Raw genomic sequence first — 24,501 nt, forward strand, 5'->3', positions numbered from 1 at the left:
AACACACAGCACACAGTCATAAAGGGGAACAGAAAACACCACACCGTAAATGGTTTCTTGAAATATCAAGAATGTCATGGTCTGAGTGTGGTTGCCTGAATGCAGATTTTTCAGCTGCACTTCATTAAGATAACACATTCCTTAGACCATTTTGCAAACATACTATGGAACTTCATAGTTTTTTTTTTAGAAACTTAACTCCTTCAATTAAACACTTTGGCATAAAATAGTTCTCTCTCTACAACACTGCTGAAGTACACTAGTAGAAAAAATAAAGTAGCTCCCCCTTCTCACAATTCATTTTCTTACTAATCACTGTTTCATGAAACAGTCTTCCAGTTCTGCCTCTTCTGTCCAGCCTGCCCCTCCCCTTCTAAAGGAAGTCTCATGCTGTGACACAGAAGTCCTATCACCTTTCGTTGGAAGAAGGGAAAACATTCAGTTCTATATTAGAACACCTAACATTCAAAATGTCGAGTGTTCTAATATCGAACCCTACCAATCGACAATACCAAACATCGAACGTTCAGAACAGTGAATTTTTTCCTAGGGAAAAAATTTGCTGTTCCAAAACACATACACACAACACAAGCACATCAAACACACAGCAATCCACACACACACCTAAACTCTTACACCTAACCCTACACTAAACTATACACACACCACTAACTATCCACTTACCTTAACCCAAACCCTAACCCTAAGGTCCGTCACTATCACACACTCACCTCACCCGCGACCTAACCCTCATGTCGCACACATACCTAACCCGCACCCTAACCCGCCCTAATCCTCATGTCCCCACAATCGCACACATACCTAACCCTCACTCAATCGCACACTTACCTGAACCCGACCCATAACTTTCCAACAAAGCTCTGAAAATACCGAAGCAACAGAAACGGACAACCAAATTCTTTGCCTAGGAAATACAGTTTTCTGCTTCTTCAATATTTTCAGCGTTCGCTGAAAATGGGTCGATATTAGAACACTTGATATTTTAACTGTTTGTTCTAATATAGACTCGAACATTCTGCTCTACTGAGGGACACTGCTGATATAAAAGGCAGAAGAGGAGGAGGAGAAGGCAAGTACATCTTCAGTATCAGCCGATGATGGGAGGTGCTGGTTCAATGCCATCTTTCTTCTTTCCACCAGATTTAACCAGGTTCTTAGGGGCAATGCAGTGCAAATGTGCAGACCCAGGATGTTTTGCTCATGAATCATCCAAACAGATAACTGGCAAGTCCCCCACTACTCGCCAATCTGGTGGCATTACAGATGACTCAGTTTTGTGTACAAGTGGAATGACAACACAGTAACCCTTCAGAAAGACACTGAGGAAGTAGTTCATTCAGTCTACTGTTCTCTAAAACCACATGTAAAGAACCATTTTACCTGTAGATGGGTGTGGTGTAGTAATTCCCCACCTTCTTCTTCTCCGCATTATACCGCACACCTGCAAAATATAATTAAAATCGTTATCCACCACAGCATTCAGTGAAACTGACTAAGAAATACATGCTTTTCACAAAAGTAGCAAGCTTCACTTCAAATGAATGATGGGCAGAACCAAATTAATTAATTCCCAGCCTCAGTCAGTACATTTTATGGGCACAGGATAGGAGTGCTGCAATGTTTGGAACTCAGAACTGAAGGGCCCACTCATGACCCTCATTCTACACACAGCAGCATCACCATTCCTCAACCCTGCACCCACCCGCTCCCACAAAATGAGATTTCTTGCAAAAACACTGCTCTGGACTACCTTCACAACAAAAGAACATCTGTCTAGACATATCTGTAAACCTTAATAAACACACGATACCAAAAACGAAACATCACCAGGCCACTGGAAAATCCACCAAATTTATTGCACTTCACGATAAAACCGGTTAAGCGCTTTCATCCATCAATGTCAGGACTTAATCAGAACATCCATTTTAAACAACCCAGCCCTTTTATACAATTAAATACCATTCAATTATCCAATTAATTGCTTCATCACTATTTAAAATCACACTAACTTTAATTAAAATTGACATAAAAACTAACCTAAAATATTTTTTAACTTAAGTATTCCAGAAATACTAACATTTTCATTTACACCTGGATAACTAGTTGCGTTTAAATGCAACTGCCATTTTAATTCAAAGAATTTCAAATCCACATCCAATATCCTGCCTTGTTGATCTTTGACTATTTGTTTTAACACCAAAAATTTAAAACCATGCCCATTATACATTGAAATGTCTGTACTCAAGGCATTAGTGAGTTTTCCATTTTTGATATCCAACAAATGCTCACCAATTCTATCCTTGAAACATACTTGTGTCTTTCGGCTTTTCCCAGTTAGGGGTCACCACAACGGAACTCCGGTCCGTTAATGATTGTTAGTTGATTTTTACGTGCCGAGTTACCAGCCCTGACGCACAACCTTCAACGAAGGTATGCCTATTCACGCATATCTCCATGCAGAAGACGCTCTAGCTGAGAATCGAACCGGACAGCGTCACGATGTGAGGTGACAACGCTACCGCAGCACCACCACCGCGGGTATCCTTGAAACATATTATAGATATATAATGGTGACCAAGGACAAATTTTGTCTAAATGGAAAAAATATTTACATGCAAGGGCATTTTAATTGTATGAGTAAGAATGTGGTCTATATGGCCAAGTGGGAACACTGTCCAGTATATTATATTGGAAAGACGTGTAGACGTTTCAAGGATATAATTGGTGAGCATTTGTTGGATATCAAAAATGGAAAACTCACTAATGCCTTGAGGAGAGACATTTCAATGTATAATGGGCATGGTTTTAAATTTTTGGTGTTACAACAGATAGTCAAAGATCAACAAGGCAGGATATTGGATGTGGATTTGGATATCTGTGAGTTAAAATGGCAGTTGCGGTTAGACACAACTAGTTATCCAGGTATAAATGAAAATGTTAGTATTTCTGGAATAAAGTTAAAAAATATTTTAGGTTAATTTTTATGTCAATTTTAATTAAAGTTAGTGTGATTTTAAATAGTGATGAAGCAATTAATTGGGTAATTGAATGGTATGTAATTGTGTAAAAGGGTTGGGTTGTTTAAAATGGATGTTCTGATGAAGTCCTGACATTGATGGATGAAAGCCTGTTTTATCGTGAAGTGCAATAAATTTGGTGGATTTTCCAGTGGCCTGGTGGTGTTTCGTTTTTGCTATCGTATATCTGTAAACCTTGTTGCAATCACATTGGCTCACGAATGCACAAGGAAAACAGGTATTTAATACTGCAATAAGGAGTATAAGTAAGAGATGTACCGATAAAGGAAGGTTTACAAATAGCTACAGACAGATGCAACTGTCCTTTGCCAGGGTTTCCAATAATGTCTTGATAAAAGGAAATACAGCACATTAATAAATCAATCACTACCTTAATAATAGACTAACCAAAGACATAAAATGACAAAAAAAAAAAAAAAAGAGATGAAAGGGCATGAGTAAGACAGAGCTAACATAAAAACATTAATTTAATCTAATTACCAAATAAACAAAACAGAAAGCACTTTTGTCATGATTTCTAACAGACCTCTCAACTTAATCAAGTTGTTAGCACTTCACCAAAAGAACATGAATCTAGCATTCAATTATGCAACTAAAAAAAAAAAAAAAAAAAAAAAAGAGTCAAATAAAATCTAAAAAGTACTATTATATCATCATATATGCATCAGAGCTCTACTTTCTAACAGATTTAAAATTAATGATAACATTCAACCAGCAAAAGTTGGCAGCATCTAAAAACACTTGCCAATAAAATGCTGTAATTTCCACTTTGTTCTCTGTATTAGCACCCCAGGTATCTTTCCAACTGGATATCAATTACACAGTACAAAACTCTTATACAAGTCACACTCCTGGGTACATCGACAAAGTATTCAAAGGATTCTTGTTCTTAATATCACAGCTGTGCTCATACATATGGCTGTGGAGTGTTCGCATGGTTTTAGCCCTAGTAAAACAGACCACATCTGATATACTCTGCAATATACACAATAAGTTTACTGACATGTAATACACAATAAGTTTACTGACATAGACAAATCCAAAGGAGGCTAGTACCAAAACAACAACTCACCAAATAGAATTGTACCAGTGGAGGAAATGAAGCTCAGTTCTTTACTCAAACACAGTTTTATTGTAAGCCACCACGAGACAACCAAAAGGCAAATTCCAGAAAACTTGTCACAAGTGCTTGTGACAAGTTTTCTGGAATTTGCCTTTTGGTTGTCTCGTGGTGGCTTACAATAAAACTGTGTTTGAGTAAAGAACTGAGCTTCATTTCCTCCACTGGTACAAGTTTACTGACATGTAAAATAACCTGATGCACCAAAGTCTTACTTAGTCTAAACTTAAAATAAAACAGACTCTGTGCAACTCATCTACACTGATTAGAGCATTCACACTTGTATGCTCCTCTTTTTCCACATCTTGATCTTTAATCCAGAAACAAATTTGTCTCGCTCAAACAAACTATTCAAATTCTCACATCTTTTTTTGTGACAAAACTAGAGTTGTCTACCAACCTAGTGGAAAGAGTCCCTTGGGACTTCACAGTCTGCCTATTACTATTAATGGAGTACCAAACAGACACGGTCAGTTTCCAGCCTCAGTCTCTTTTTCACTAATGTTTTCTTTTTTAACACAATTCCAGTACATCAGCTACTTTAACTGTACCAGTGACTTCACAGAGCACATTGTGGAGTACAGTAGATGTTCTACGGGGTAAAAAATACAAGTATGCTCCGCACCTCTACACATAAGCACAATTATGATATTAAGAATAATAGTACTCAATGTTTTATATACACGTACTCAAGAGTAGGACATATGAGAGATTTCTGTTCTATGTAACTGGTAACTAATTGAAAGATATCAGAGGTGGTGACAACAAATTGGAAATTAAAGAACTTTACTGACAGGTATGTTTGAATGCCACCAGGATACCTGTCATTGAATGAGGTTGTGACAAAGGGAGATATCGCCAGCCCAAGCTATCTGGAATTTTGTAAATAATTACAAGGCATTTGTGAATGTCAACATGCTTCATGCAAGATGCTTGTGTTGCAACTGTATTGGAGCTATATGTCATGTAAATATCAAACTAGGTTTGTGCAGACATGTGTTGAAAGGATATTTTACAAAGTATTGAGCATAAAGATGTATCCAGAGTGTACCATACTAGAAAACAACAGAAATGTACATACATTATTGAAACTATTTAAATGTATATATTTTAACAGGGGAAACTAGAATACAAAAGGTTAACTTGCAAAACTTCAGAAAAATAGTTGAAATTAAATTACTTTATGGCTGGCCACAAAAAGATGTTATCTTTCAGTTTCACTGCAGCAACAGACAGAATGTCTGTGCTGAGAAGTTTTCTGTACCGTCTTGGAAGTGCTTTATTGTTTTATGACTTCCAGGATCTGCAAAGACCTGAGAAAAAGCCATTGTCTATGTATTTTCACAGGTGGATGCTAAATACTGCTAGCTTTCAGCAGTAGGGGGTTTTACCTGGGATAGAGTCAGATGACAATAAATTATGCTATTCTGCAATCTATCCCAGCTAGTAATATCTGAGATATTAATTTAAGAAGATTCTCAGAGAGACTCTAAATTCTGTAGTCTGTCTGGACCTGACCAGAAGACCCATTCACCACACACTTGCCTTGCTATGAGTAAGTCAGTCTAGGGAAAGTACAGTTGTGTACACTTCCATAAATGTTGATGTTCAAGTGTATTCACTGTTGCAGTCATCACACTTGGGTTATCTGCCTGCAGGTAGCCCTCAGTCGGCCTGAATACCAGAGTCTTGGGATTTCTGCGTCGGATGCCGTCGCCTCTTCATTGATGTCAGGTGGTCAGCGGTATAAAACAAGCAGTTGACGCCATTACATCAGTTTTTCTTCCCTGAGATGTCTGGAGCCCCCAAAATAGGAAGCTATTACATGGTGTGGAATACCTCCAGTAAAAAGTAAATACCCCTGCTATAAAAGATGGCCATAAAGAGGATAGGTAAAAAGGATAGAGAAAGCCAGGGGGCTGGAGGGAGGGAAACCAGGACTGCAACAGTGAATACACTCGAACATCCACATTTATGGTAAATGTACACAACTGTACTATGTTCTTCTTGTTTCACTGTTGCAGTCATCACACTTGGGTTGATTCCCAAAGCTGAGGAAGGGTGGAGGCAGTCAAGAAGTGTTGGGGCTGGCTAGCAGGCCTTTTAAGACTACTGTAGCAAATCCAGCTCTGGATTTAGAAAAAATAGGTAAGTGGTAATGCTTGATGGTGTGTACAGAACTCCAGGTTGCAGCTTCCAGGATGTCCCTGGTGGGAACCCCCCTGAGAAATGTCGTAGAGGTTGAAGTAGCTCTAGTGGAATCAGTTCTGATCCCCAGAGGGGTAGGTTTTCCATGGTGCTTGTAGCAGAAATGGATGCAGTGTGCTATCCATTTGGAAATGGTTTGCTTCGAAATGGCCTTGCCCTCTGCCCCTGTAGCAAAGCTGACTAGTAGCTGGTCAGATTTTCTGAAAGGCTTAGCCCTATCAAGGTAGAACCTGAGCTGTCTGTGCATGTTCAAGGAGTGCAGGATCCATTCTCCTCTATTCTAAGGATTAGAGAAAAATATTGGCAAATAGATGGATTGGTTTAAAGCCACACTGGATACAACCTTGGGCATAAAGGAAGGGTGAGTCCTGAGGGAAACCCTGTTAGCATGGAAAATAATGATGGGCTCCACCGCCATTAGTGCCTGTAACTCAGACACTCTTCTTGCTGAAGTAATAGCTAGAAGTAAGGCTTTTTCCAAAAGAGGAATTTTAACTCTGCTGAAGCAGCAGGTTCAAAAGGGGGAAGTGTGAACTTTTCCAGTACAAAGTTAAAGGTCCCAGGCCGGGGTGGGAGCTCTCCTAGGGGGTCTTAAATTGTTAGCTCCTCTCAGGAACTGCTTGATGAGAGGGTGAGAAAAGAGAGGAGGCTCAGTATTATAATGAGCTGAGATGGCAGAGGCATGAATCTTAATGGATGAGAAGGATAGGCCTCTGTGGAGCAGCTCTGCTAGGTAATCATGGATTTGAAGTAAGTTGGGCACAGCTGTGCCCTTTCCTTGAAACTGACTCCAAGAACAATATCTTTTCCACTTTTCAACATAGGATTTTTCCTAGTACTAGGCCTTCTGGCCTCAAGGATGACGTCCAGGTGTATTCATGGGATAAGCCAGTCTGAGACAGCAGGGAAGGTGTCTGATGTAGGTGCCAGGGTGGCACTGTTGCAAGGCTGCATAGAAGTGGGTACCAGTGCTGGCGTGGTCAGTCTGGTGCAATAGGGATTGCCCTTGGCCTGTCCTGTTTGATCTTGAGTAGTACTTTTGTGAGGAGGAAAGGCATAAATTGAGAGGTTTTCCCATGTAAAGGCTAGGGCGTCCACCTTCCAGACTCTGCTGTGAGGGTTCCTGGTGCAAAATTTGTTCAATTGGTGGCTTTGGGGGGGAGGCAAAAAGGTCCAGCTCCGGAGTTCCCAGCCTCTGGGTTAGAAGTTTGAATGAGTTGGGTTCCAGTTTCCACTCGTGAGGGTTCAGTAGATTTCTGCTTAACTCATCTGCCAGTGAATTTTTCTTGCCTGCCAGGAACTGAGCTTGTAGGTGCACTTGGATGCTCAAAGGCTGTGTTCCACAGAGCCATGGCTAACTTGCAGTGCGGGTAAGAATGAGTCCTGCCCTGCTTGTTTATGTACCACATAACTGTGGTGTTGTCTGTCCTTATCAGGAGCTGTCCTGGAAGGATAAGGTATTTGAAGACTGTCAGTGCATTCTGTACAGCAAGCCATCTCTTTTTGATTGATATGCAGGGGAATTTGTTCTGGGCTCCATTTGCCTTGAATTCATTTACCTGCCATGTGAGCCCCCCATTCATAGTCTGATGCGTCTATTGTCAGAGTTTGGGCAGCGAGGGGTTGAGTGAAGTCCTTTGTTGTGGTTGCATGTTTCTACCCACCAAAGGAACTCTGCCCTTAGACAAAGTATGATAGTTATCACTGTTTCCAGGCCCTGAGAATGTTGACACCAGAGACTTTTTAAGTACCACTGAAGTTTCCTCATATGCAGTCTTGCATATGGAATTAGCAGAATGCATGAGGCCATGAACCCTACGGCTTGTAGTATTTTCTTTGCAGATAGCTGGGCTTTGTTGGCCATTAGTTTGAAATAGTTTGTCAGATGGACCTGCTTTTCTGGAGTGAGGAATGCCATCTGGGAAGTTGTGTTCAAGCTTGCTCCTAGGAATACAACTTGTTGGCTGGGCACCAGTTGTGATTTCTTTGGTGCTGGTGATGATGGTGTATCCCAGTGAAGTTAGAAGTCTTTTTACAAATGCCAGGTGCTGAAGTAGCAATTCCTGACCGTCTGCCTGAGTCAGGCAACCGTCCAAGTATGGTAGATTTGAATATTTCTCTGCCTGCAGTATGTAATGGCTGGAGCCAGGCATTTTGTGAATACTCTGGGCGCAGTAGATAAGAAAAAGGGAAGTGCAAAAAACTGATAGTGCATCGAGCCTGCCCCGAAATGTAGATATTTCTTGCAAGACTCCCTTAAGGGGATGTGCAGATAAGCTTCTTTTAAGTCTAGGGTTACTAACCAGGCATCCTTGGCTAGCATAGGAAGAAGCTGTTGCAGTGTAAGCATTTTGAATTTTGGGACCACCAAAAGGTGTTGAGAATTGATAGATCCAGGATAGAGCACCAAGAGCTCTCTTTTTATAGGCACCAGGAACAGCCTGGAGTAGAAACCCTGTCCCCTTTGTTCTACTGGAACAGGCTGAATAGCCCTGATATGGAGAAGGGAAAATACTTGCTTCTGAGCCTCTGCCCACTGGTTTGGGGAAGGTCTGGCAATCCGTTTGGTGTTGACAGTGAGTGGAAGTAGAATCTGTATCCCTGGGATATAATGTTTAGAACCCACTGGTCCTGAGCAATGGACATCCAGTTTTTTGCATGAAAGGCGAGTTTTCCTCCTAGGAGCGCAAGTACTTGGGCATGGCTGGGAAGGATAATTGGAAAGTCATTATGAACTTTTTCCATAAGGGGGTGGCTTACCGCTCCCTGGTTTTGAGGTGGAAACACTTCATTGTTTAGATCTCTGCATACCCTGAGACTGTAGTCTTGGTGATCTGTTTACCCTGGGTTTGAACTGAGAAGGCCTGAGAACGACTGGAAAGGACACAACAGACCCTGTTGATACCAATAAAGGCTGTCCCTCCGTTGAGTTCCTCTGTTCAGGGGAACATAAATTAGTAATAATTCTACAGGAAAGCTCCAACAACGAAAAATAATATTTATTGTAGCAAAAACAAGTCGATTTTAGATTGAGCGCTTTCATCTCCACTCAGGAGACTTCATCAGAATCATCCAATAAAGTAACTATACAATTTATATACCAAGCCACCACTTTTCATTGGTCAAACAATTAAATCAACAGAAAGACTTCCACTCAAGAAAGTTCAAATACATTATAGCAATGCTTCAGACCATGAATATAAATACATGTCTAAATGTAGTTAAAAGTAAGTATAAATATAAATATGAATATGAAATCTAAGTGACTGTGTATTAAATATTCTAAAATAATGAATTTACAGGTGTTCCCTATGAAAATAGTAAAACTACAATTATAACCATACAAATTCCTTGTGCAGACTGGAGTGAAATACTGTTTGTTTTGAAGGCAAGCAGTTCCAAGCTCCTGGGGGAATAAGTGTTTTATAAAATAGATAGTAACTGTAAAAATAAAAATATATATTCATACATGTATGTATCCAGTTTATTCCATATACAATGTATATAAAGTTACAATACATGATATGATGTACTATAGTGTATAAAAACCTAAAAAAGTGTGTTAATAAAAAATACTGTGAAGAAATGATTCATAAAATTGTTTCAGTATTATTTTTATTTTTATTCTTATTCCTTAACTGTGGTATATTGCTTTAGGGGTCCGGTCTTTTTGGGTTGGATGCTAGTATTTTTAAAGCAGGGGTGATGGATATGTGATCATTCAAACCTGGATTATTACATGCATCCAGCCTTAACTGCCAGATCATTTCCCGGAATTCCAATCAGGTCTCCCAATCACCCTCCCTCTCATTTTGTTTTACTTCCTCTAGCACTCAAACCCACCGTTACACACCAGGATATACAGAATTTTGAGATGTGTGTAACTAGTTTGATAAAAAAAGAATATGGGAATGTGAAGGAGGTTAGTTCAAACCTATCCCCTAAGGAGAGGAAACTACTTAAGGAACAAAGTGAAATTCGAGTCATGAAACCCACCAAGGGGGGTGGGGTGGTGTTAATGGATCAATGGGATTATACCACAAAAATGCTGGAAATATTGAATACTGACAATAGATATGCCGTTGTATCAAGGAATGAGCTTAACATTTCATATAAAAAGATTGATTTAACCCTGGAGGACAATTTAATGCAGGGGTTGATTGATATACATTTATATCAATTCTTAAGGGTACACAAGCCTATCATTCTGGCTATTTTTGGCATTCCCAAGATATATAAGAGCGTGGACAATCCACCCCTGAGACCAACTGTCACCTCACAAGGATCAAAAACAGAACCATTAGCCATATACGTAGAGACAAAATTACAAAAATTCTATTCTAGATATCCCCACATATTGGAGGATTCTTGGGGTTTTCTAAATAAAATTGGTACCACCTGTTACAAAGACAGTATTATTTTCCTCACAATCGATGTAAAAGATTGGTTTTCAGCAATACCCCACACAATAGGACTAATGTGGTTTGAAAAAATGTTGGTTGAATTTGGCTTCCTATCATCTGATGAATTTAAAAAAGAAGTAATGTACTCACCATAATGTTCCATCTGAGTAGGTAACTTCATTTGTCTGCAACCTGTGGGTATCGGATCATCCGAGCCGGCAGCTTTCCAAGCTTACAGATCCGAGCTCCAAGCTCCTCCCCTTACCTATAATACCCTGCTACCTCCTTGTAACCCTCAGATTGAGTTTGCCAGAGAAGGCAATAGAAAGTTTCTATAATCTAGTAACCCTTATCACTTTGCAATGGTGATGACTGAATAAGGTATACACACAGGCTCGTAACTAGCAAACCATAGGTCCAGGGGAAGGAGGGAGGGTCGGTTGCAGACAAATGAAGTTACCTACTCAGATGGAATGTTATGGTGAGTACATAACTTCTTTATCTGAAGTAGTTAACTTCATTTGGTCTACAACCTGTGGGACAGAGTCCCCAACTACCAGTAACTTGGGAGGCCCTTATGGAAGGATATTCCGGAGCACTGCAGAGCCAAAAGAAGCGCGCCCTCTGGATATGAGATCCAATTTATAGCGTGAAATGAAGGTATGTGAAGAAGCCCAAGTTGCTGCTGCACAAATGTCATCTAACGAGACCCTTAACCAAAATGCCGCAGAGGTAGCCATAGCTCGTGCAGAGTGGGCTCGCACGTGTAGGGGCTCAGGACGACCAGAACTTTTGTAGGCGAGGAGAATACATTGGGAGATCCACCTTGCTAATGTAACTTTAGTGACTGGCTTCCCAAAATGTGATTTTGCAAAGGACACAAAAAGTTGGTCAGATTTCCTGATATCTGCTGTTCTGTTCAGGTAAAAACATAGTTGTCTGTGAACATCTAAACAATGGAGTCTGTACTCTCCTTTATTCTGAAAATTTGGAAAGAAGACTGGTAGATTGATAGACTAATTGATATTGGCCTCTGAAGAGACTTTGGGCAGGAAGGAGGGATTAGTCCCGAGGGAGACCCTGTCCTTATGAAAAATGATGTATGGAGGTTTACAGCACAGAGCGTGAAGCTCCGAAATTCTCCTGGCGGAAGTAATGGCAATCAAGAAGATGGTCTTCCAAGATACATACTTAAATTCCACTGTGGCCGCCGGTTCAAATGGGGGCCCAGTTAAAGCTTGAAGAACTATGGTAAGATCCCATGGAGGTACTGCATCTCTGATCGGGGGTCTTAATAAGAAAGCTCCTTTCATGAATGATTTACAGATCTTGGATGAAGCCAGGGGTCCTGAATTGTTACCTATGTGATACTGGGAGATAGCTGCCAGTTGGACTTTAATAGTGGATGCACTAGCTCCCTGCTGAAAAATATGTGAAAGAAAGTCAAGGACTGCTGGGACGGGGGCCGTGAAAGGATCTAGATTCATCATCTCTGCCCAGAGGGAAAAACGTTTCCATTTACTCTTGTAGATCTTTCTGGTGCATGGTTTCTGCGCGGCCAATAGGATGGCCTTAACAGAGGAGGATAATCAAGGGAGTGTTAGCCATTAGGGGAACTGGATCAACCAAGCTGAGAGCTTGAGATGACCCAGGTTGGGGGTCTTGAGCCCCAGTGGATGGGAAATCAGATCCGGACTGGGATCTAGGATCCAGGGAGGATGTACTAGATGAGACCGTAAGTAAGGGAACCAGGTCTGGCGAGGCCAGAATGGGGCTATGAGGATAACTCTGCTCCCCAACCGACGAGCTTTCTGTATGAACTTTGTTATCAAGGGAAGAGGGGGATAAGCATACAGAAGACCGGATGGCCAAGCATGAACTAGAGCATCTCTGGGGGTTTCCCCTGGTGGGGGAATCGGAGCGAAGAACTCGCTGCACTTTGTGTTTGAAGGCGAAGCAAAGAGATCGCAGCAAGGTTGTCCCCAGGCGAGGAATATCTGGTTCACGACTGTTGAGTTCAGAGACCACTCGTAAGGTGAGAGAATTGTTCGACTCAACCTGTCTGCCAAGATGTTTGAATGACCCGGTATGTGCGTTGCTATGAGAAAGCGGTTGGTGGAGATCTCCCATTCCCACACTCTCATGGCCTGCCTGCAAAGAGGATAGGATCTGGTTCCCCCCGTTTGTTTATGTACCAGACTACAGACATGTTGTCCGACTGAATTGCAGTCGTACCCGGAGGAAGAAGGTGATGGAGAGCCTGCAACGCTAAAAGCACCGCCCTCATCTCCAGTACACTGATATGCAGTGAGGTCTCTGTGGGATCTGCCCCTGTAATGCCCCCCCCCCACCAGAGGAGAGATGCGTCCGTGGTCACCATGACTTGTGGGGGAGGTAGGACAAAAGGACGTCCTTCCCGGAGGTCTTTGGAATGAAGCCACCAGAGAAGCGACTCCTTGCACACCCTGCTGAGAGGAATAGGTATAGATAGGGGTTGAAAAAGAATAGACCATTGCACTTGAAGAGTCCACTGAAGGATTCTCATTTTCAGACGGGCGAAGAGAGACAGAGTGATGGCAACCGCCATGGATCCCAAGGCCCTCAGGACCAATAAGGTGGGTGGTGCAGGAGACTGTAAGAGGTCCAAGATTTGGAAGCAAAGATTGCATAGCCTGTCGGTTGTCAAGAAAATTCTGGATTGTGTCGTGTCTATCCTGGCCACTGTGAAATCCAAGATTTAGGTGGGTTGCAGAGATGATTCCCTGAGGTTGATTGAAATCCCTAGTTGGTGTGCTAGTTGTAACAGGTAATCTCTGTTTGAGCAAAGTTGATGCCTGGTGGGGGCGGTAAGGAGCCAGTCGTCCAGGTACAGAAAGACCTGCACGCCCTGAAGTCTCAGGTGGGCCACTACTACTGCCATGACCTTGGTAAACACCCTGGGGGCTGTGGTGAGACCAAAGGATAGGACCCTGAACTGGTAATGACTGGTTCCTAGCTGAAAGCGGAGAAATCTCCTGGATCGTCTGTCCATAAGAATGTGGTAGTAAGCGTCTTGGAGGTCTATCGAGCACATCCAGTCATTCTCCTGTAACAGTGGGAGAATGGATTGAATAGTGACCATCTGGAATTTCTCTTTGGGTACTGACAGGTTCAGTGTTGATAGGTCGAGTATGGGTCTTAGGTCCCCTGTCTTTTTTGGCACCAAAAAGAACCTGGAGTAAAATCCTAATCTGGACTGCTCTGGGGGGACGGGCTGGATTGCTCTTTTTCTTAGCAGCCCTTGAATTTCTATAGCTGCTGCATCCCTCTGACCGGGTGGGATATCGGGGATTCCTCTTGATAGAGGGTAGGTTAAGAAGGGGATTGAATATCCTCTGCATACAATTCAGAGCACCCAGCGATCTGCGGTGATGGACTCCCATTTGGCTAGGTGTTCCGAGAAGCGCCCCCCCCCCCCCAACTGCCTCTAGAGAAGAGCAGTCGGGCAACCCCTCAGGGCTGCTGCACGGGTCGGTCAGAGAAAGGTTCTCTCGACCCAAAGTTCTTTGGGCCCCCTCTGCCTCTGGGCCGGTGTCCACCTTGTCCTCCTCTGCCTCTGAAGGACGAGGTCTCCGGAGCGAAACGGGGTTGTTGAGTCTTCCGGAACCACATCTTCTTCTGTCCCTTTTGGTTCCTGGAATATGACCTCTGGGGAGCAGAGAAGCTGACCCCGATGGCAGACGTCTTCCCGTCTTTTTCGCTCTGGAGAAGTGTGTCGCGGACGGTCTTTTCAAAGAGCATTGAACCATCATAGGGGGCGTTTGCGAAGGACTCCTTAAAGGGTTCTGCAAAGACGGAGCCAGGCCCGTCTTCGTAAGATGACGCCCGTTCTGCTAGCCCTAGCCACTCCCTCCGTGGCATGGGAGAGGAGCCACAAGGATGTTTGTGATTGACTTGAGTGGCCATTCAGGATGAGAATGTACACTTGTCCTCTGCCGACATGGACTCTGGGGGTGAGCCAGCGTACTCCTTAATCAGGTCCCACTGGAGACGAATAACATGTGCCATGTAATTCAGAGACCTTACCAAGAAGGTCGCTGAAGAGATCATCCACTTTCCCAAACGGTCCATCATCCGAGAATCCTTATCTGGAGGATGCACCGAGGAACTCTCCTGTGCTTGTTCCTTCTTGGTGGCCACCGCCACCACCATAGCATCCACAAGGGGACCCTTACTCCAACATGCCTTGTCCGAGGGGGGGGGGGGCTGAGTATTTTATCGGGACGTTTGGGAATCGGCTCCACAGTGTCCGGCTCCTTCCACACCCTGGTAGTAATAAGATCTACCAGGGGGTCGGCGGGGGGCGACACCCAAGAGGTAGATGGGCCTGCGTCAAACGCCTCCAGAAACACGGACTCATCCGAGGAAGGCTTTTGGGCGGACCACCCTCCCCTGATGTGTAACATTTCCATGATGTCTCCAAAGGAGACGTCTTCGGGGGGTGATCGTGGTGAACCTTCCCCTTCCTCCAGGTCAGTGTCCTCCATGAGGGACTCAGGTGAGTCCAAGTGCCTCCTCTTGCACTTCCGCTTGTGAGGCACCAGCGATGTCCTGTTCCTCCAAGGGAACCATCTGGGACGTAAGCGCAGGCTGTCCCTGGGGTCGGATGAAGGAGGATAGGCTCAACTGCGTGGGAGCGACAGGCTAGTCCGGAGCAAGAACCGGGGTCTCGAGTCCCTCGAGAGTACCCTCTCCACTACATCGAATGCAGACGGTGAACTGCTCTCCCTTGGAACCGAGAGCAGTTCCCTCGGCTCAGACGTACAGATCGGTGCTGAAGGCGACCTGATCGGATCCGAAAGGGTAGTGTGACCCGACCTGGATGTAGCCGAAGTTTCACTAGCCCCTCCGGATCCGATGCCCACCCCACGCCTCTGAGAGCTCAGACCTGACAAGAATCCAGGATCCGACAGACCAGAGGGCATGGTCAGCGCCGAAGACTTAAACGCGGTCGGCGCCAGCCCCACCCCGGCTCCGAAGCTAACCGGATCGACAGCGCCGAGACCCGAAAGCGGGTCGGAGAAGGAGCAATAGGAGCAAAAAAGGGTGTCGAGCTCCCTCCCAAAGCGGGGGGGGGAGGCACGAGCACTCCCAACTGCATTTGAGCCTGCAAAAATCGACGCATCATCCGATCCATATCTGCGTCCGACAAACTCCTAGTAGACCTACTAGAAGCCACCGAAGGTCACCTTGATGACCTAGAAGGTGACCAAATCTCCTTCTCCGGCTCCGAGGAGAAACGAGGGGAGCGGAGCCGGAGAAGGAGACTTGGTCACCTTCTAGGTCATCAAGGCGACCTTCGGTGGCGGAGGGGGTAGACTCTGAGATCTTCAAGTGAGAAGCAGCAACTTTAGGTGGCGGAGCCGAGGGAGTTGGCTCCGACCGCCTTTTATGGCTCCGGTGTTTCTCTCTTTCTTTCTCCCTGTCTCTCTTATCCTTTTTTCTGCCCTCCCTTTCCTCCACGGCCAAAGAGGGAGGGTGAGTCCCAGCCAGGGGATCGGGAGTGGCAGGTGGGATAGCCGTGGTAATGGCTGGCACCACAGCAGAAGCCGAAGAAGATTCTGGTGGCAGAAGGCCCGCCAAAATCAGCTTGGCCTTTCTGCGTTTTAATGCTCTGGGATTAAAGGCTGCACAAATAGTGCAGCTTGTGGAAAGGTGTTCCACACCCAGGCATAACACACACAGAGTGTGGCCATCCGCTGGGGATAGCTTATGACCACACTCGGTGCATTTAGAAAAAATGGCCTTAGGACCTTCGGCCATTGTAAAGGAAAAAGGAAGCAGCACACGCCTTCACACACTCTAGTGGGGGAGCGGAACTAGCTGACTAAACAATTAAATAAACTACAGCTAAAGAAACAGGAACCACTATGATAAACTACCTGAGGTTCACACACACACAAAGGGAAAAATAGTGAAAAAATAAGAATTATATTATTAAACTACACACAAACCAACTCAGAGCTCGTTCTGAAAAGCTATCTTAAGCCGCGGCAAACGAGATCTGAGGGTTACAAGGAGGTAGCAGGGTATTATGGGTAAGGGGGAGGAGTTTGGAGCTCGGATCTGTAAGCTTGGAAAGCTGCCGGCTCGGATCCGATACCCACAGGTTGTAGACCAAATGAAGTTAACTACTTCAGATCTTGTTTTGAAAAATATGGAGATGGTATTGGGATACAAATATAATTGTATCACCAAAGAGATGGGGTTGCCATGAGGTCGGCCTGTTCCCCCATATATGCCAACATCATTATGTTGTATTGGGAGCAATTCTAAGTATTTCACACACATTTTGGGGTGCTACCGATTTTTGGACAATATATTTATTTTATGGGACGGAACTGAGAAATTGATTCCAGACTTTATGGACTATATGAATCAGAGTACTGTGTTTTTACAATTTACATATGAAATAGGGGTGGACGAAACACATTATTTAGATGTAAAGTTACAAAAGGATTACACCGACCAAGTCTACAGGTCCGGTATATATAGAAAAGAATGCTATTCTAACTCATATTTACATTATGAGAGTGACCACCCATACAACCTTAAAAAGAATATTATAAAGGGACAAATGGTTAGAATAGCAAGAATGACATCGGACCAAGTAGAATTTATGAAAGAAATAGAGATTGTCCATAATATGTTTGGTGAAAAGGGATATCCTGACAAACTGAGCAATCCTATTAAAACATGTGTTGTAGAAGGATGGGAATCAATTTATTTACCATTATTGGCTAGTGGAGAAATTATTGGTGCTAACAAAATATTGGGAAGCACTGAACAAATTACATCACAGCTTCCTTACTGACATTAACATATTATGCCAATATAGGGTGGGTCAAAAAATGTATAAATGACACCTGGGATATGTTCAGGAGGATGCCCATGAGGGTGGAACTGTTTCAAAACCCCGAGATTTAGTTTTAAAAGGAATTTTAACTTAAAGAATATACTAAATTCACAACATGAACCAGTAGATAAAATTAGCAGTTCAAAAACAATCCAACGGACCAATCATGTAATCCAGCAAGAAGTTTAATCCAATGTAAGTGCTTTCGGCCGTGTCACCAGCCTTCTTCAGACATAAAACACACTGAAATAAAAGTATATATATATATATATATATATATATATATATATATATAGATATAGATATATAGATATATATATATATATATACACCCAAACTTGCCATAATTGAATAATAGCAACCAATTAATTGAATAAAACAAAGAGCTGTTGGCTATTAACTATTTTAACTCCTAATATTACCTAACCACAAGATAAAACGCATACAAACCGCATATTAAAAACTCAATATACCAGTTAATAATAAATTTATATATTCATAGCAAATATAATATACGTTAAATATTAAATACCATGGATTTTATCTATTATAAGCTTTTAATTTTAAAAAACACTGGTAAGCAATATTGAATCATTGAGTCCTGGAAACTCCGTTGCATTTAAAAGAACTTGCCACCAGTATTCTTTTGATTCCAGTATTATTTTCCATGGACCTTTCCTGGGAGATGGAATAATCTGCTCCAATACTATAAATTTAAATGAATGTGTTGAATTTTGCATTAGATGCCTATACAATGCATTATTATGTGAGCCCTTCTTAATTTCGTATAAGTGCTCATATATTAGTTGATGCAATTTTGTTCCGTGGCAAGTTCTTTTAAATGCAACGGAGTTTCCAGGACTCAACGATTCAATATCGCTTACCAGTGTTTTAAAATTAAAAGCTTATAATAGATAGAATCCATGGTATTTAATATTTAACGTATATTATATCTGCTATGAATATATAAATTTATTATTAACTGGTATATTGAGTTTTTAATATGCGGTTTGTATGCGTTTTATCTTGTGGTTAGGTAATATCAGGAGTTAAAATAGTTAATAGCCAACAGCTCTTTGTTTTATTCAATTAATTGGTTGCTATTATTCAATTATGGCAAGTTTAGGTGTGTGTATATATATATATATATATATATATATATATATATATATATGCTTTTAATTCAGTGTGTTTTATGTCTGAAGAAGGCTGGTGACACGGCCGAAAGCGCTTACATTGGATTTAACTTCTTGCTGGATTACATGCTTGGTCCGTTGGTTTGTTATTGAACTGCTAATTTTATCTACTGGTTCGTGTTGTGAATTTAGTTTGTTTGTATGGCTTCTGGCAGTTCACAAGACACTGCAATGGCGGTAACCATAGCTGAATTTGATACTTTACAACAATCTGTTTTAAGCCTCACTCAACTAATTCAGCAATTTTCAGGTAACAATAATGGACAGTGTTTGGGATTACCTGGTTTTAGGCACAACAGAATTGGTAGTGCTGACAGCGAGGACAGTTTGCCTCCAGGGCAACAGCAGATGGGGCAACAAGGTATCATTCTAAATGTTGATGTTGAGCATAACTTTAAGGATGTACAACTCCGCCAATGGTTAAACCAGGTACAGCAAAGTATATTTCACAAAAATTCACAAGTCCCTAATTTTTCCACCTTGGTTGATGAATTTCATGATTTAGTTTGGGACTACCGTAGGCTATTGCATGATGATGCCTACTTCAATGAATGCATCAAAAGACAGCAAGTGCCAAAAGGTTTGAGATATTGGAAATATCCGACTGGCTTAAAAGAGAATAGTAGCTTGCATAAAGAACTTCTGCAATTATTTGATCAGCAGGGGTGCAAACGTTTGGGTGTACTGGTAAAACATAATACTCAAAGAATGGATGAGCTTAACATCGAAATACAGGCACTTGACATTAAACTCAAACATACTGCATTTTCAGCCTGTCAATATCAGTATCAAGAAGTATTCAAAGAAGTAAATAAATATAGTAAAATAGTCACAGACAGAAGCTGCAAAGAGACAAAATAGACTATTCCAAAGGGCAGGCTTACCCAAGACCATCACGTGGCCAATGGAATAGCGCACACACAGAAGTAGTTTCTCATTCCATGCAAAATAATGGCGTGGAATCTCAAGCAGAAGGGAATAATGTTCAACAGCAAGTCCCTTTAGAGACAGAGACCCTTCGCAGATCGGAGCGACTTCGAAACAAGGAGGGCTATATAACCAGGACAAATTTGTCTCGCAATTGGAGAAGGCAGAGAACAGGCTCGCACAACAGTTACCGATAGAAATTGAAGGTGAGGATACTTCATGTAACAATTATCAGCCGATTTATAACACGGCAGGTGACTATAAAATTTATAATTGTAGTCATGCTGACATTACTGTACAACATGCTGATATTTTAGCAAAGGCCTCACCTTCATACCAGAGAGAAAAGCAAGAGTGACTGATTTAGTAACTGAACTTAAATTGTTCGTTAGAAGACTGAATCTAGCAGTATTATATCATGGTACTGATAACACTGCCTCAAATCCATTGCATATTCCTAGTTTGTTTAACCCTCCCCTTCATCCTAAAATTAAGTTATTTGAAGACATCTGTGAACTTGATTTCAGACACTATCTCCAACATAATAAGGGAATATATAATAATGTAAATTTCACTAAAGAGGAACATGAAATGTTGATGCAATTAAAATCTCAAGGAGAGAAGATTTATGCAACCAGACAAGGGTGGGGGATTAGTTGTAATGAATGTCATGGATTATAATCAATTGTTAATGCATATATTGTTATGATGATGCCTATGCTGAGACTTCTCTTAATGAGTTTAATATTTCTAATTCAATAATTGATTATTACTTAGAAGATATATGCTATGGCAAGGGCAAATTACAAAAGAAGCCTTCACATACATGCATGTTCAGAATCCAAGAATACCAATGATTTTCGGTGCACCAAAATTGCACAAGGATTTACAAAACCCGCCTTTGCGTCCCATTGTAGACGCAGGTGGTTCAAAAACATATTTTATGGCCAAGTACATTGACATTAATTTAAAGCATACCATTAAAAACCTTCCTCACATTTGTCGTAATTCCTGGGATTTTTTAATGAAATTAAACATGTTACAATAACACAACATTGACAATATTATATTCATTACAGTAGATGTAAAAGATTTATTTACATGTATACCTCACGATCTGGGAGTTACATGGTTTACTGAATTTTTTACAGAGATTCAGCCTATTTCACAGGATGTAAATATTTTTACACAATTATTGGAATCAGTGTTAACTAATAATTTTTTGTATCATGATGGCCACTACTTTAAGCAAATAAAAGGGGTGGCGATGGGCTCTCCAGTGGTGGGAGCTCAGATTTTTATTCCAGTCTGAATTTATGCAGCACATAGATTTGTATTGCTGATTTTTGGACGACCTTTTCTTCATCTGGCATGGCCCCAATACATATTATATCAACCATTCTACTAAATTTCTCAAATTTACTTATGAAGTTTCTAGTGATAGTATTTCATATTTGGATGTACTTCTTTCAAAAAATATTGCACAACAGACATTAAAAGCTAATATTTTTAGAAAAAAACGCATTCCAACAAGTATTTACACTATACGAGTAATCATCCACAGCATGTTAAAAAAGCTGTTTTAAAGGGTCAACTTGTTCGCGCAGCACGTATGGTGCCAGAGTCTGGGGATTTTCTGGAAGAATGCTATCACATCATGAATATGTTTTCTAACAGAGATTATCCACAATATTTTTTAGATAGTGTGTTCCAAGAAGTTAAGTATAAAAGATGTACAGGTTTTTATAAACCATTGCTCGAATCAAATAATTCATATAGTATACAACAAGAAGATGTATTTGTGGTGGATCTTTCTCCATCTGCTGATTTTCAGAATAACAACTTATGTAATCAAGCACAGAATAATGTATGTGGTTATACTAATGTAGCATTTATCACCACATCTACGTGAGTTTCTGATCAGTTAAAAAAGATGTTATATAAAAACTGGACATTTATAAAAAATGATACAGCATTGGTCAGTATTTTAGGGACTCAACCATCAATTATTTACAAAAGAGATCAGAATTTAAAAGACTGGTGTAATAGAATTTTTAATGTATCTAAAAGTAATAGTGGTATTATGAGAAAATGCAATATGCGTGCATATTGTACACACATATTGGAAACAGATCAGTTTAGTATAAAAGGAATTTCTACAAAAATAAAAGGAAAATATAATTGTAATATAGCAGGGGTGTTTGTATGTAGCTTTATGTTCATGCTGTGAAGCATATTATATAAGAAAAACGGAACGAAAATTGCTTCAACGAATACAAGAGCACTTATACGAAATTAGGAAGAGCTCACATAATAATGCATTGTATAGGCATCTAATGCAAAATTCAACACATTCATTTAAATTGATAGTATTGGAGCAGATTATTCCATCTCCCAGGAAAGGTCCATGGAAAATAATACTGGAATCAAAAGAATACTGGTGGCAAGTTCTTTTAAATGCAACGGAGTTTCCAGGACTCAACAATTCAATATCGCTTACCAGTGTTTTAAAATTAAAAGCTTATAATAGATAGAATCCATGGTATTTAATATTTAACATATATTATATTTGCTATGAATATATAAATTTATTATTAACTGGTATATTGAGTTTTTAATAAGCAGTTTGTATGCGTTTTATCTTGTGGTTAGGTAATATTAGGAGTTAAAATAGTTAATAGCCAACAGCTTTGTTTTATTCAATTAATTGGTTGCTATTATTCAATTATGGCAAGTTTGGGTGTGTGTGTGTGTATATATATATATATATATATATATATATATATGCTTTTATTTCAGTGTGTTTTATGTCTGAAGAAGGCTGGTGACACGGCCGAAAGAGCTTACATTGGATTAAACTTCTTGCTGGATTACATGCTTGGTCCGTTGGATTGTTATTGAACTGCTAATTTTATAACTTAAAGAATATACTGGAGAAGAAAAAGGATGGTTATAGAGGGGGGGACATGTCCAAAACTTGGTCTCTAAGTGTGGCAGGAGCTCCCAGTGTCCCTTGTAGCGGGAAGAAAAAATTTGGATATGCCCAGTATTGGTTTCAAAATTAAGGGTAAAACTTATTCCAGTTGCTACACCAAATGAGTGGTGTACTTAGTGTACTGTAAGGTTTGTTGGGCATATTATATTGGAAAGACAGAGCGTAATTTAAGGTTACGTATATATGAGCATACATATGATATTAATAGGAAAAGCGAGAATAATGCCTTATACAGACACCTATTAACTTGTAAGGAGGCAGATTACAAATTTTGGGTGCTAGAGGAAGTAAAACAAAATGAGAGAGGGGGTGATTGGGAGACCCGATTGGAATTCCGGGAAATGATCTGGCAGTTAAGGCTGGATGCATGTAACAATCCAGGTTTGAATGATCACATATCCATCACCACCTGCTTTAAAAATACTAGCATCCAACCCAAAAAGACTGGACCCCTAAAGCAATATACCACAGTTAAGGAATAAGAATAAAAATAAAAATAATACTGAAACAATTTTATGAATCATTTCTTCACAGTATTTTCTATTAACACACTTTTTTAATATTTTTATACTATATAGTACATCATATCATGTAATTTTAACTTGATATACATTGTATAAGGAATAAACTAGATACATACACGTATAAATATATATTTTTATTTTTACAATTACTATCTATTTTATAAAACACTTATTCCCCCAGGAGCTTGGAACTGCTTGCCTTCAATAAACAGTATTTCACTCCAGTCTGCACAAGGAATTTTATGGTTATAATTGTAGTTTTACTATTTTCATAGGGAACACCTGTAAATTCATTATTTTAGAATATTTAATACAGTCACATTTCATATTCATATTTATACTTACTTTTAACTATATTTAGACATGTATTTATATTCATGGTCTGAAGCATTGCTACAATGTATTTGAACTTCATGAGTTAAGTCTTTCTGTTGAATTAATTGTTTGACCAATGAAAAGTTATGTGGTTTGGTATATAAATTGTATAGTTACTTTATAGGATGATTCTGATGAAGTCTCCCAAGTGGAGATGAAAGCGCTTAATCTAAAATCTACTTGTTTTTGTTTTTACTACAATATTTTTTTTTTTCGTTTTTGGACCTTTCCTGTGGAATTATTCGTAATTTATGTTCCCCTGAACAGAGGAACTCAATGAAGGGACAGCCTTTAGTGGTATCAACAGGGTCTGTTGCGTTATTTTCGTTTTGGTGGTTCGTGTCGTGCATTTGTGATAAAAAAACTTGTCCTTTCCAGTCCCTAGTTAAGGCCAATGCTTACTGAATCTAGGTGGCTGCACCTGTAAGAAATCTTTTACTGTTTGCATAGATTTAGCTTTTTCTTCCATCTTTTTAAGAACAACTTCTGCTTTTGCGCCAAACAAACGCTCCTGATTTAATGGAGCATCTAGTAACTTTGCTTTGACATGGTCAGGCAAGACTTGTTATTTTAGCCAAGCATGCCTTCTCAGTACAGACCCAGTGAAAGCAGCCCTGCGATGCTTCTAAGGCATCAAACCCACACTGCAAAGTATGTTTACTAACTTGGTTTGCAGAATGCATTAACTCTTATAAATCTCTATTTTCTGCACAATCTGGAAGTAACACCATTTTTTGTTTAATTAGTTCCATAATATGTTGCTGGTACTTCAACATGTGAAAAGTACAGTTTTGTACCT

At 40.6% G+C, this 24,501-nt stretch overlaps 1 protein-coding gene across 1 annotated transcript in view; it reads right to left on the reverse strand.

Annotated features, from left to right (window-relative positions):
• Nucleotides 1–24,501, reverse strand: part of YJU2B (YJU2 splicing factor homolog B) — a 986,874-nt gene that overhangs the window by 165,730 nt on the left and 796,643 nt on the right. The window contains exon 7 of the mRNA XM_044057152.1: nucleotides 1,402–1,462. Coding sequence (XP_043913087.1) covers nucleotides 1,402–1,462 — 61 coding nt within the window. The remainder of the gene's footprint in view (nucleotides 1–1,401; nucleotides 1,463–24,501) is intronic.

The sequence above is a fragment of the Protopterus annectens genome, chromosome 15.part0 (assembly GCF_019279795.1).
Source record: "Protopterus annectens isolate FY-2018-M chromosome 15.part0, PAN1.0, whole genome shotgun sequence".
Taxonomy (NCBI): domain Eukaryota; kingdom Metazoa; phylum Chordata; order Ceratodontiformes; family Protopteridae; genus Protopterus; species Protopterus annectens.